Genomic DNA, 13863 nt, shown 5'->3' with positions numbered 1-13863 from the left:
AAAAATCCGCATTGTTAAAGGGTGCAAGGTACGAGATTGGGAGCATTCCGATTGCCTCTAAATGGCTCTCAACAGGGATTGCCTGAGCTGGCGCTAACAGGCAGAATAGATACATTTAAATAACAGGCAAACCTGCAGACAGAGCTGACAGTGTTTATCTGAGTGAATTAACACACACACACACACACACACACAGGGAGAGTAACTTCATTCTCTGCTCAGGTAAATATCACTCAACTATATATCTACATTGCAAATAGTTGTTTGCTGCTATGCATGCTCTGAATGTGGTATTTTGCTCCTTATTTTATTTTGTTAATTCCCTTAACCCATTGATTGGTACATAGCCTTTTCAATGTTGAAGAGCTATTCCACTGATTTCAAACATAGGTTAGTTTACCTGGTACTCCAACCATGCCTGTCCTTAATTACTAATATAGTAAATATTCTCAACTCATGTGTTCCCAATTTTTACTCCTGTATTTATGTTTTGACGATGCGTTTGTTTTTTCTACTGCCAATGCTACTAAATGTAAAAACTTTGTTTCAAAATCCCTGCTGACTCAGTGACTGTGTTACTTAATCAATTTATATACGTTTGGGTTTACGGTTAATCTCATTGCTACAGTAGCTCATGTTCTCTGTGGACATAATGCATTATGGTTAGGCTAAAATCTGTTTAACAAGTGAGACTTTCGTAGACCGACATTTAAAAGAACTGCATTGTTTTATTGCCATTTTCAGCATACATCCAACACCCCTATGCATTTAGCTACATGAAGCACTTACATTACAAGTCATGAGTCAACAGAACAGTTTAAAAATTAGGATTCATTTTCTTTACATATAATACAGTTTGCACACGTGTTAATAAATATCAATACAATCATGTCAAACATCATCTAAAGCAACAACCCTTAAAATGATATCACTTTTTTTTTTATTCACATGTCATACCAAGTCATAAATATAGCCTCTAGTGTTTCTGTGCTCTAAAACAGTGACCACCTGGAATTTTACAGTTGTCAAAAAGGCTAACAGATTTGACTAACCACCAGATAAACCATAATGTTCCTGTTTGATGCCAGTTGCTCATGAAGCACTTTGCATTTCTTCAGCGGCCCCATTTTAAAATCATCCATTTGTTTGTTTGGGGACCTGCTGTATAAAAGTGTTTGAAAAATAAAAGACAGGTAAAAATCTTGAGTTCCAGTGGGATACACATATGTGACTACCTCAAAAACAAGTCAACTCAGAAAAATAAAATATAACTTTACTATAGAGAATGAAAATTAAAAAGGCATCTTGTTCAAGGGTAAAGTATTAACACTGCCATATAATGATGAAAATGGCGTATAGTGTGAAAGTCCTTGTGGTGTACTCCTCAGATACTGCAGCACATCTACCGACAGAGACAGTCAGGTGGCACGAAATGAGTAATGTGAGCTATGCTGATCTCACATTAACAGTGAAATCGGCTTTAATAATGATATCCCGACGTTGACGCACTCGGTAGGAAACGCATCTAAACTCGAGGACAGAGTTCCTTCAAAGATGAATCCATTCAACAGTTGGTTTACGCCGCTACCGTTTACCATTGTGGGAATCATAAACATCCAAATCTCGACTATGGACAAGTAATTGTAAACATTAACAGTCGGTGTGATATACAGTAGAACAGCATGTCAAGGAGAGGCCCATCATTATCGAGTCACGTGAAATGCTTAAGTGTTCATATAGAGTAAGTCTGTATTCTATGTCCTGGCGATAAAAGAGAAGGGAAAGGTATTCTATGTGCCTGCAGCCTTCATTCCTGACATGCAATGGCTTATGGGTGCATCTAAATCATGCACAAGTGCAGGATAATGAGACTGTGGGCACTCTCCTGTGAATGCAAAACAACACAAAAATGTGTATCTGTTAAAAGCAAACAAAGGTAATAAATACATAAAAAAACATGGCCATCTTGGGGGGGAGCCTTTTATGGTTCATAAGGATGCAGAAGTCTCTGGATCGAAAGGCAGCTTCAGCAGAGGATGTTCGTCCTACAATCGGACTGAGAAGGGTAATCTGAGACACTGGAGACATCCCTCCAGCGTTCAAACACACCTCTGTAGCGGTCCTTTTTCGGAAAAAAGAGGAGGACCCTCATCCGCCGAAAAATGTGACTTGTTCTACACAACTATACACAAAAAACACAATTCTTTACATCAGCAGGACCAAACTGCATTCTTCCCTTTAGATAATCGAGAATGGAACAAAGTCTTTAAAATTTCTCCCGAAGCCCCCTCTCCGTTTGAGAGGATCCACTTCAAGGCCAGGATGATAAAGCTGTGAATGTACTCGGCCTCTCCAGGGAGGGAAAGCAAAACTGCAAAGTGATTAACTGGGACTGCTTTATGTAAAAGTTGCGGACTGCGTCGATGCCAGAGGCAGTCGTAGAGTTTGAGTGTGTGTGTTGGGGGAATCTTTACACATTCACTGCTGCAGATGTTCAGCAGACCATTCTGATCAAAGGTGACCATGTGAGGCAGAGAACGCTGATCCCGAGCCAACTTTTTTTTTTTTTTTTTTTGATGAGCAATTATTTCACTCCTCTTAAACCCAGTTGAGGTTGAAGCCTTTGGAGAGCATAACGCCCTCCAGGTCCTTGTCCTCCTCCTTCTCCCGAAGCCTCTGCTCATCCAGGAGGGCCACCAGGGCATCGCGCTGCTCCACCACCTCCAACATCTCGTTCAAGATCTGCTTCTCCTGACTGAGCTCCTTCTCCGTCTTCAGGTTGTCTGAGAGATGCACACGGGTGGGGGGGGGAACACGGGGTTAAAGAGAGGGATCAGATTATACACGGGTCTAAATATTTCACAGCTGCAGTGCATTCCACACCTTCTACAGCCATTCGCTCCCTGAGTTCCTGCTGCAGTCGGCTCTGTCGGTCCTCCAGCTCCAGCTCTCTGGCACTTTGGGGACGGAAAGAGAAAAAGATGAGCGAGCGCAACGTTTCACCGATGAAGCATAGCTTTCAACATTTATGATTTTTGGTTGCATTTTTATCCATCTTGGCAGGGTCTTTTTTTTTTTGTTTTATTATTCGTTATTTAAAAAAAGATGATTAGATAACATTAAAGCTTTTAGTAAGCGATCATGAGATAACGCTGGATGATTTAATCACTTGTCGGCGAGTAATAAAGTTGTTTCTCTAGTGGATTGCAAATATGATCACATATCAAGTTATGATTTTGAAAAAATGATTACGACTTCATTAGGGCTACAACCTTTTTAAACTCGTGATGTAATAATCATAAAAATAAGAAAGCCAGTATATTACCTTCTGTATAGTCTGTTATAATTTTCTTGTGCTGAATATTATATCGTCATCATGCAATTTATTACTTGCATTGCATGTTTAAGGATAACACTATTGTTCATAAGTTCATTGCTTCATGACAATCATGATCCCAGGAATCAATGCTCATGACTTAGCACAGCTTACTAAGATCAAAAGTATCAGTATATGATCAATTATGTGAAATTATCATATGGAAATGAGAATGCTTGCTATCTGGTCCTGATGGCTACTTCCGTTGCCAAGATGCGCCCGCATATTTTTGAGTACGCCGGCTGTAACAAATATAATTTATTTTATTCTCATAAAATACGACATTTCAAAATAGCTGCTCGGGTATTACAACAGTTGGCATAGCCACCAACAACACACAGCTAAGCTTTGCTACCTGGCAATGCAAAGCCCCCTTTGACAAGTCTAGTTCATTGATTAGTTTACCTCTCTCTCTCTCTCTCTCAACAGTCGAGAAATGTACTTACAATATCATGAGTTCGGACTCATAGCGGACCAGGGCATTTTTCTCCTGCACCAGCTTGAACCACTCTTGCATTAGCTTGGGATCGTCCTTCTTGCCCATGCCTGCAGGGAAGGAGGAAGCACAGAGTGGGAGTAAGACGCCAGATGGCTGAGGAGATGACACTAATGTCACACTGACAAGGACTGACACAGGCAATGCAATGACAGCCAAGCCAGGATGTCCTCGCTGAGGGGATGGTGAGGTGGAAGGATGGACTCGACAGCGACGCGGTCAGTCGCACCATACTTAGGAGATGGTGCGCAGAAGATGGCGTGGAGCTACAGGTTTCAACTTTGGTAAATGCACACGCACACGCACACACACACACACACACACACACACACACACACACGCACAAACAGACAACACCTGTATTTGCAAGGTTGAGAGTTTGTGTCACCCAGTTTGGACTTTGTGTCAGACGTAGCAGCTCTTCTGGAGCAACTACCTCCTCCGAAGAGCTGTTGTTTTTCTCTCCAGAGTGGGTGGGTTGTAAGAGAAAACGCAAACACACCAACCAGTAGTTCAGACATTACAGAGAACTAAACCCAAGGACCCTATAGAAGTTCTTCATCCTCCCCTGCCCACACATCGACCCACCAGCAAAAATAAAAATCCTTTTACATCCCATTCATGCTGATTAGTTTGAGGGTGGGGGGGGGGGGGGGGGGGGATGCATGAATTATTCTGCTGTCTTAACATATTCAATTATAACGTCAAGTGTTCATGGGATGACTTCTCATTGAGACCAACAGTGAGGTCACACTCCTCTAGTAATTCTGCCTCAGGGTAAAGCATGTTCGGCGCTATTGGCATCATGCACGGTTTTCATAATTATCACAATAAGTGAGAGAGCAGAACAGCTGCACACTTCTCCTGCAGTCCGGCTGTCTACGTGGCATGCTTAGAAAGTTCTCCTGCCGGGGAGATGCATCCTTTTCATTTATCTGACTGCAGCAGGCGGAGCCAAGCAGCTTCAATGACGCACCGGAAGGCAAACCTCGATGCAGCGTGACATACTTAGCTGGGGGGGAAGAGGAGGCTCTTGCAAAACAACGTACGTGCATAAATCGCACGGCCGTGGTCTCGGGGGGGGGGGGCCTGGCTTTCTCTAATTAACAGACACAGAGAGAGGTGAAGCTAGAGAAGAGCTACTCCCACTGGAGAGGAACACAACACGTGGGTTTCCAAACCTATTCTACAAATAGATGTTATTCTTTGTCTCTTGAACTGCTTCAACGTGTTCCACCATCACCACCACCCCTCAGCCCAAGGCTCCGAGCACAAATGAGAGCCGTCCGGTACGAGGCAGGAACAACAATAAAAAGGAACAAAACACCAGATCACACAAACACAAACGCATGTTTCTTTACACGGATTAGAAGCTCGGGCAAGATGTGCACTGACAGGTGTTAGATACTGGAACACACCACACGATCCATTATTTTGTTAGGACGTTTTGTGTAAAACTTGTTGAATATTTATATCACACCAGGCAGGCTTCTCCCTCGTTGAACCACATATACTAGCCACGTCTCATGTGCTCACCCCCAGGGCTATGATCATTTTATGAGTACATGACACTATATAACTTATTCAAGGGATAACAACAGCAAAGACGGATACCGCAAAGGAATATGCAGCTTTACAATTAACTTTAGCTAAACAGAAAACAGACCACATGCTGTTGATTAGACACACTACAGCAGAGTAATTTCCCCTTTGTGTGAATGCAGCCTCTGAGAAAACAGAGGTAGAGACTGAGCAGTGAGACACTGTGCTTGTATGGTCACATGAGAATACTATAACCTGCATACATCAGTATGAATTATGCTGCTCAAACTTGAGGGTTTGTCATGTGCTGCCCTGCTCTTGAACAGCAATTGTTGCCAGATTTGACTGACAAAATACCCCAATCAAAGCGTAGAGCCCCCAACAATCGTCACAAAACTAGTCTTATTCATTTCTACTTTGGAGATGTTTTGTTGTTGATAGTTACAATAATGACACCTTCTTTCCCAAGCCTCTATTACATGTACATCTTTGTCTTTGATCACAGCACTGTGACACATGATAACTTAATAAGGAAATACAGTTTCACCTAGTTGTAAAAAACTGAAATGGCATTTGGTGTTGATGATGATCAGTCGTTCTGTGTAATTGCTATCCGCCTAATTACATTTTCAACATTTTCTAACCAACTACAACATTTTGTTGGACTTCAGGTTACATAACCCTAAAAAATAGCTGCTCAGGCCTCGAGCATCCACCCTGTAGCAGCCAAGATGCTCGTGCTGTAGACTAGAGTTGAAAGGATGCTGTTGGTTCTTTCTGGCTCCTTATTTGGTCAGGGGAAGATGACAATCTACATTAACCGTCGTGGTAAACAAGTGTAAATGAACCAACTGGCCAATACCTTTATCAGCATACATTCTGACACAGAGAGCAAAACTGTGATGAGATTTAAAAATCAATTTCATTCCACATAAATGCTTCAATACTTCACTGAGCTTTGGGAACATTCCGGGGAAATCTACTGAGCCTGATCACACACAAACAGGCAGGACAGGAAGAGGAGGAGGAGCAGTCAGGGGGGAGGATGGGAGCTCCACAGGGAGGCCCGGTTCTGGATATCCTTACGGTTGCCATGGTAACCCGCCACAACCGTCATCAGAGGCGGCGGCGGGGTTACGTTACCTTCAGGGGACCAGCAGGGGCAGAAGGAGACAGGTCTTCGGCGTGGCATCCCCACAAAGGGCTCAACTTCCCACAAGACGGGGGGTGGGGAAAGAGAGTGACGTTGACGGGAGCATGGTCGGGTGGGAGAGAGAGTGGTGGAAATAATGCAGGAGGGAGAGCAGAGACATTACAGAGAGAAAGAGTGGAGGGGGAAGCGGAAGGGTGTGATGAAGGAGAAAGAAAATTGAGGAGAAAATCAAAAGGAGGGTAAGAGCACCGTGATCGAGAGAAGACAAATCACCCACAGAGAGGAGGTGGGAGAGATCAGCTGTGTGGTGTGAGGGATGAAAAAAGGGGTAATAATAATAATAATAATAATAATAATAATAATAGGAAACGAAAAAACAAGAAAAGACAAAAGGAAAAAAGAATCCCTGTTTAATCTTTCATCTGTAGTTCCTCAGCTAATCTGCTACAGCACCCTGTGTCGCATATGGCCAGCGTTTATCACGGTACACAACAGGATTTAATCCCATTATTAAAGCCATTACTGATCAGCAGGAGATACGTCTCATTCACAGACACGGAGAATTGCTTCTGCTTTGAAGATGTTTCAGCCGCTTCTTGTAAACACTACTTGAACATGTTCGGACCGTTCGGCCCAATTAGTTGCTAGTGTGGCGACTTTTATAGTGTAGCTACTATTGAAGCGCAAATCAGGACTTTTTCTAATATGCACCCGTTAAACTCATTTTCTGGCAAAGGTTTGATCAAAGATACTGGCGTCCTACCTTAATAAACCCCCCAAAATAAAGACTATAGAATAAGTGTAAAATGAAGAAAGATTTAGGGAAAATGTGAAGATAACTGGGGGAAGCAGATCTTTGATAGTCACACATATAAAGGGCAAACACAATGTTCTTAGGAGCAAGGAGAGTGAAATGCCAGATCATTACTGAAAGGGACTATCACAGAGAAAACTGCAGTTTAGAAAATCTATTTTGGACAGATTAGAGTCCTAATATTTATTTATCCGCCAAATCACGCAAATGTAAACTATGAAATGCATCGTTGGAACTTGACTCTCAGTAAATCCATAATTGTATAATCATTAAAGTAGAGGATTAAAAGTATACGGATAATCATGTTGATCCCGGCTTTAGTTTTAAAATACAAACAAGCTGATACAGCAACTATGCACCTTACAGCAAAATTCAGAGTAAAATTTCTACAATTCCCCAACCTGTGATAAAACACGGTGCTCTTCTCATTTCTCTATTTGTGCTTCCTCTGTCCTCCATCCTCTTGCCTGTGACCTGGAAATCGATCGCAGCGCATCATCGAAGGATTTCTCAATTCCTAAAATGCTTCTTCAGCAGAGGGGGGGCGAGGATGCACACAGGTGTATCCTTTGAGGAAATCTTTTCGGCACCTGTGACGTCTAAAAGAGGCGTTAAAAAGCAACGGACAGCTGTGCCACACATCGTATTGATGTTGCTTTAAAATGACGAGTTGGAAGCACGGATGTCGACTCCTCACCTCATGTCTCTTCCTCGCCTCCTTCGCTCGCATCTCAAGTAGGAGGGACTAAGATGCCAGCAGAGGAGGCAAGGACAGGGATCGAGGATGTACAAACTGAGAAATGAGAAGAGCCCAAAAGACGAATCCTCCTCCGTGAACACTACGGACACGTCGCTTCCAGTTGCAAAGACTCAAAGTGAGACACAAACATTTTTTTAGTAATCACACATTCTTCATTGAATGAATCACTTCTATGAGCTCAGACACATCAAGCCCCTGTTGGGACCCTGGTCAACCAGTTATGTTGGAAAACTCCTTTTGTGTGCACTTGTTCACTCCACGCAATCTCCTGTCTCGTTAGTGACAACAGCCAACAGAGAAGCACAGGCCTTGCTCAAATATTTGGAAATGCACCTTTATTCCACTCCTGCTGGGACACTCCACTGAAACGGAATAAATATTAAGCAAACAAAGCCGGCTGACTTTGCTGTACACATGTGGAGGAAAAAATGCATTGTACTCAATATTTAAACAAGGCCACCGTCTACACAAGAAAACAACAGATACCACGAGACGTCTCTTCCAGACAGGGCGGACACGGTGTTATTGGCCCATAGCAGCTAAGGGTCAAGGGTTGCAGCATTGCCTATTAGCACACACTACACACACTACACACACACACACACACACACACACACACACACACACACACACTTGGGGAGTTATGCAACTGAGCAGGTATGAGAAATTCAGGGAAGCATTTGCTGGGACTACAGGACAGAAGTTCAACAGCACTGAGCTCTGAGGGGAATGGAGTCATGCCAGCAGATTAGTATGGGAAAGGTCATATCATACTTTTACTGTGTGTGTGTGTGTGTGTGTGTGTGTGTGTGGGTGTGTGTGTGTGTGTGAATGTGTGCGTAATGCACCATGTGTGTCTTTTGTACGTACGCGTGTTTTTCTTCATCTATGATATTTCTGTTAAAAGCTATTTTTTAGCTAACATTACTTGAACAACTCTATGACACAGACGCATAGACTGTATCGGCTTGAATTCGGCTAGTAAAATCATTATTCTTTTTTTTATTCATGGGATTCACTGACAATAAGAAAATATAGAATATCAGCATCCTTAAGCTTTAAATCAGGATCCAGCCCTTTCAAACACAGTGTTTCTTTTGAATGCAACAGGAACCTTTATTGCTGCTTGGATTTCTGACTCTGCAATATGGCGTCGTCTCTACTGCAGTTAGCATTATAAAGTCTGCGTGCTGAGGACTCACAAATAAAAGTTACTTATTTATCATCATTTATGAGTCCATAGAGATCAAAGACAATCTTAAGAGGACAGCATGAGGCCAAGTGTCTGATCTCTGTTTGATGTAAAAGAGAGTCTGAACTAGAAACTCAGTGCGGGTGGAGGAAAGAGGGGGCGGGGGAGGGGAGGGTGTTATAGGAGCAGAGAGTATTGCAATGAGGCTAAAAGCCTGCCAGTCAGCCAATCAAGGGAGATATGAGGGGTACAAAGCTTAAGTTGTAAAAAAAAAGGGAGGGGGGGGGGGGGGGTTAGGAGGACAGATGGGTTAGCCATTAGGTTAGTTTAAAGCGACAGATTTGAAATACATACCGCCCAGATGCAAGTCCAGGATTTCACTGTAATTAGAATCTCCCCAATAGTCTACAATGACAGGGATATATTAGAGATAGGCGTTATTTCACACGGCCCCAAACTGGGCACACAAACACACGCACAAAATTCTCCAACAACAGCAAGTCATGCATGTTCTTGCAAACAGTTCTTCCACACACACACACACACACACACACACATACCCGCTGCAGCAACACTCGGAACAAAGAGAGTCCATCAGTACTCACCACAGTGCAAAATGCAGTCAGGCTGAGCAATACTAATATATGATATTTATTTAAAAAATAATAAGAGGCTGCAACATAGATTTGCTGTGTTGCTGTTTATTGGCTCAGTCTGTTTAATATCACACAAAGCCTCTTGTAATGTGTTGAGGAAATGATCATTTTTGCATTGCGTGCACTTAATTTGACAAAGTTGTAGTTCGTGCAAACAGCGAGAAAAGCTTTCATTTCTCCAGTTACGTACGATCCAATCCATGTGCACAAATGTTCGCTTGCAATAATTCAATCATTTAATACTTAATCGTTTCAGACTGAAAGAGCAGCTGAGTGTTAAGTGTGATCTCTGAGTGCAACAGACAAAGTCACAAACAACTCTGGATTGCCGTTACTCACCACAGTAAAATAAAATAATAATAAATGGAATATAGATACGATCTCAAAGAAACATCTGTATCAAGTCAATCAGCCACAGCAAACGTTTGCAGAAAATATTGCAATCGCGAAGTTGTCAGCCTGAAAACCAATTCATATTTGATTTCTGGCATTCGGATTGTATTTATGAAATGTAACGTGATCTGAGTCTTGATCAGAGTACAGAAACTCTCCTCATTGAGAGGCAGTGAAGGAGACCAAACACATCCAGAATGAGCAAACACAAATCTATGTGGGGACACACATTCTCCTGATCGCATGCAGCTCGGACTGACGATGGCGGACTAGTTATGAACGGACAAAGATCAAACATGTTCAGAGATGGAGAAATGTTGCAGTGTGTCACCACAGATGGAGCCTATACATAACAGTGTGACATGTCATTAATAAAAACAAGAAAAAGGAAACTACGGTAAATCTAATACCTGATCTTCTTTTGTGCTGTTTGGGTAATGTATAAGTACCTTTATACAATCCTTTAAGAGAGTAGAGTAGTAAACAAAGTTAAAAACATACTCAAACAATTGGCTGGAGACACAGCTGATGGGGAAAAGTAAAGAGTTATTTGGTTGGTAGGAAAATAGGCCGAATGTAAAGAAATGTTCATCTGCGTGCATGCATTTGCATGATAACAGCGTATATATATTGCCATGATCATTAAAGCCTTTCTCGCATACAAAACTGACATGACATAAATTATGCGTTATTACTACTGAGCACTATTCATGCTTTTACGCTCTGATAAAACTGTACCAAATAATGAACTGTGCTGCCCTCCAACACATAATGCATTCTTCCCCTCGGAAATATATCGTCTGCGATAGTCCCTTGTCCGGACCGATTTGGGCTTATTACTTTGGAGGAACAAATGTCTTTCTGCTCCATACAAGCCTACGTGCTGGAATATCGGCTTCAGTGCGGCTGCATGAATTGGAAATGCAGACTGTGATCTCAACACAGTGCAAATGATCGCAGAGGGACAGCTTTTCTGAGCTAATGCAGTGTCTTGGTTACATCATCCTAATCATCGATATTATTATTATTCCCTTTAGAGCTTCTAGAACAGGCTGAACTCGTATCATGTAAAGATAAAACATGGGTCTCACGGAGCCAGCGCTGACATAAATACAAGACTTAATTGCCATGAATCACTTGTAAAATGTTAATATAGAAATTGTTCTCAGCGTTATGGAACTTACTACACCCTTTGGTTCACTGAATGTAGGTAATTTGTCTATCTGCAGCAGCACTACTGGTACACCACGACACATGGGATGACGAGATTGACTTAAAAAATTAATGAAGGTATAAGAGGAAATTTAAATTTAAATGGTTTCAAATCCTAACAGACGTTTTTCCATATAGAGCAGGTGTAGACTGTACCGTTACCTGCTTCTCCTCTCAAAGCTTTCTCCACAGCCACGCCCCTCTCTTCCAGCTGCCTCTGCTTCTCCTCCACCTGCTCCAGCTGTCTCTGGATGATCTGAACGGACAAGAGAGTCACGGTATTCATGAAATACATGAAGACAGTCCATTACAAACAATCGGAGTTATCTCACATGGCTGCACAGAATAACATCGGCCACTAATTCATTATAACTTACTTGTGCCACACGTTTCTAGGCTGCTGCGGAGGTTACCGTTAACAGTTTACTAATGCAACAGTTTGCCCTCATTAAAGATAGACCTATCAATGCACAGTGGGAGCGCTGCGAATTAAAGTCTACAAGCTCATGTGCCTGTAGAGCCCACACCACGCTCTCTCTTGTGATTGGCAGTAAACGATAGAGGGGATGCAGCCTCTTAGGACGTGTGAGAGCGGCATGCATAATATCTCCTAAGGGCTCGTTAATGGAGGCCAACGCCACAGAGGCCGGTGAAGAAGCAGGAACAACAAGTCAAGATCCCACTACTGCCACTTCTACTTAAACCTACTTTTAAACTTTCAATGCTGTGAGGAAAAAAGTGAACCAGTCTTAAGGACATATTTGCATTTTGTATGTCGCAGCTTATCCACTGTATAAAGAATCTTTTAGATTTAATATTTTCATTATACTTCAGTAACTAAAATGTTGAATTATTGCAGTAATTTGCTGATACTTGTGGCTATTATCTGGCCGAAAAAAACTCAGTGGGCAATAGGTGATGTCTTTGAGTGACCCATGTACAAATAGTTCAAACTAGTTCAAATATGACTTGAGAAATGATTAAATGGTTCGATGTGGGTAAAGTGATGTAAGGGGTAGAATGAGAGATGTACAAAATGAGCAGAAAACAGCTTAATCCAAAAGCCCCACCCCCCCAGACTCTAACTTCCTCTGTCAGTGCTGAACTTTATCAGTGCCATGCAGCAAGAGGAGCTAAACAAGAAGCGTGGTTTGGGTTCTGCAAGTAGCCACTAAAGGGAAAGAGGCAGAATTCAGGCCAGCTAACCACAGCTCCAGGAGCAGAGACTTTAGCTGTAGCTTAGTGCTGCGTCAGTGGATTGGAAGCCTGACTGCAGAGTTTCAACATCAATCACAGTGAATTTCCGAACCAAAGTAGGAATTTGGCTGCAATCCAAGATGGCGTTGGGAAAAAAAAAAGCACCGGCCACCAGGCCAATGCTGGTAAAATATGCATCACTCACCAAAGAAAACAATGGTGGCTGCTAGATTATAAAATCCACAGAGGCAGTTGGACAAATAAGTTAATTTCCAACCCTGGTTGAGTCGCATAAGAGTGACCATATGGTGCGTAAAAAAACAAACAAAAAACAACAGGACAACACTGAGTAACAGTGAAAACAATATCTTTGTAGCATGCCACTAAAAATACATATATAAATTGAACCCACTTCATATTTAAATAGTTTGACATGAATAACATGCATACTGGTTTGGTGAAACTGTTTAAAAAGAGCTATTCAGCACATAAACACCACAAGTGAACGAACACAAAAGAATGCATCAGACCTAATTTCAACATGACATCAGAAGACTGCAGTCGAGAGCCTGCAGCCATGCTAGCAGCTCTGTGAGTACTTAATCACTCTGATGCTAGGGGCTGAGCCTACATCAGCACGCTAACACGCTAAATAAAAAGTACAGTTAAAGCTGATGGGGATGTCAAGTGTCTCGTTGCAAACCAAATTATTAGACCAGCTGAAATTTTGCCCTGATGATGGGGGGCAAAATGAAAAGTTAGAGGATCACCAAACGTATTATTCATCCAGAGGAGTACATGAGTGTCAATCCATTCCACCAAAGGTTAGTTACCTGGGCTCTGTGCAGCCTCTTGAGCTCCTCCTGCTTGGCTTGCCGTCGTGCAGCTTTCTGGACCCTTCGTGTCAGCTTGGCATTCAGTTCTTCCTCTGTGTAGGTTTTCTAGTGCAATAACAAAACAAAAAGCGCGGGGTCAGAGAAGTCTCGCTCACAAGCTACTAACATGTGGAGTTGACTCCATGGGGCCCTGGCCCTTCAGAAAAACTGAACAAGAGAGGAGAGGGGGAGGAAAC

At 42.4% G+C, this 13863-nt stretch overlaps 1 protein-coding gene across 17 annotated transcripts in view; it reads right to left on the bottom strand.

The window, feature by feature from the left end:
* Nucleotides 1-708: 708 nt before the first annotated feature.
* mical3a (microtubule associated monooxygenase, calponin and LIM domain containing 3a) overlaps nt 709-13863 on the bottom strand; it is a 77489-nt gene continuing 64334 nt past the window's right edge. For 11 of the 17 annotated variants that reach the window (XM_031862622.1, XM_031862463.1, XM_031862523.1 and 8 more), the window contains 8 exons: nt 13625-13732; nt 11757-11850; nt 10793-10843; nt 9688-9738; nt 6558-6623; nt 3823-3922; nt 2884-2957; nt 709-2783 (listed from right to left, as the gene is read on the bottom strand). In XM_031862622.1, coding sequence (XP_031718482.1) covers nt 2599-2783; nt 2884-2957; nt 3823-3922; nt 6558-6623; nt 9688-9738; nt 10793-10843; nt 11757-11850; nt 13625-13732 — 729 coding nt within the window. In that variant the 3' untranslated portion in view covers nt 709-2598. The remainder of the gene's footprint in view (nt 2784-2883; nt 2958-3822; nt 3923-6557; nt 6624-9687; nt 9739-10792; nt 10844-11756; nt 11851-13624; nt 13733-13863) is intronic. The other 6 variants (XM_031862507.1, XM_031862513.1, XM_031862532.1 and 3 more) reach the window with 6 other exon arrangements.

The sequence above is a fragment of the Anarrhichthys ocellatus genome, unplaced genomic scaffold, assembly GCF_004355925.1.
Source record: "Anarrhichthys ocellatus isolate YVR2014 unplaced genomic scaffold, GSC_Weel_1.0 scaffold2, whole genome shotgun sequence".
In the NCBI taxonomy this organism is placed as follows: Eukaryota; Metazoa; Chordata; class Actinopteri; order Perciformes; family Anarhichadidae; genus Anarrhichthys; species Anarrhichthys ocellatus.
This window is presented reverse-complemented; position numbering and strand designations above follow the sequence as displayed.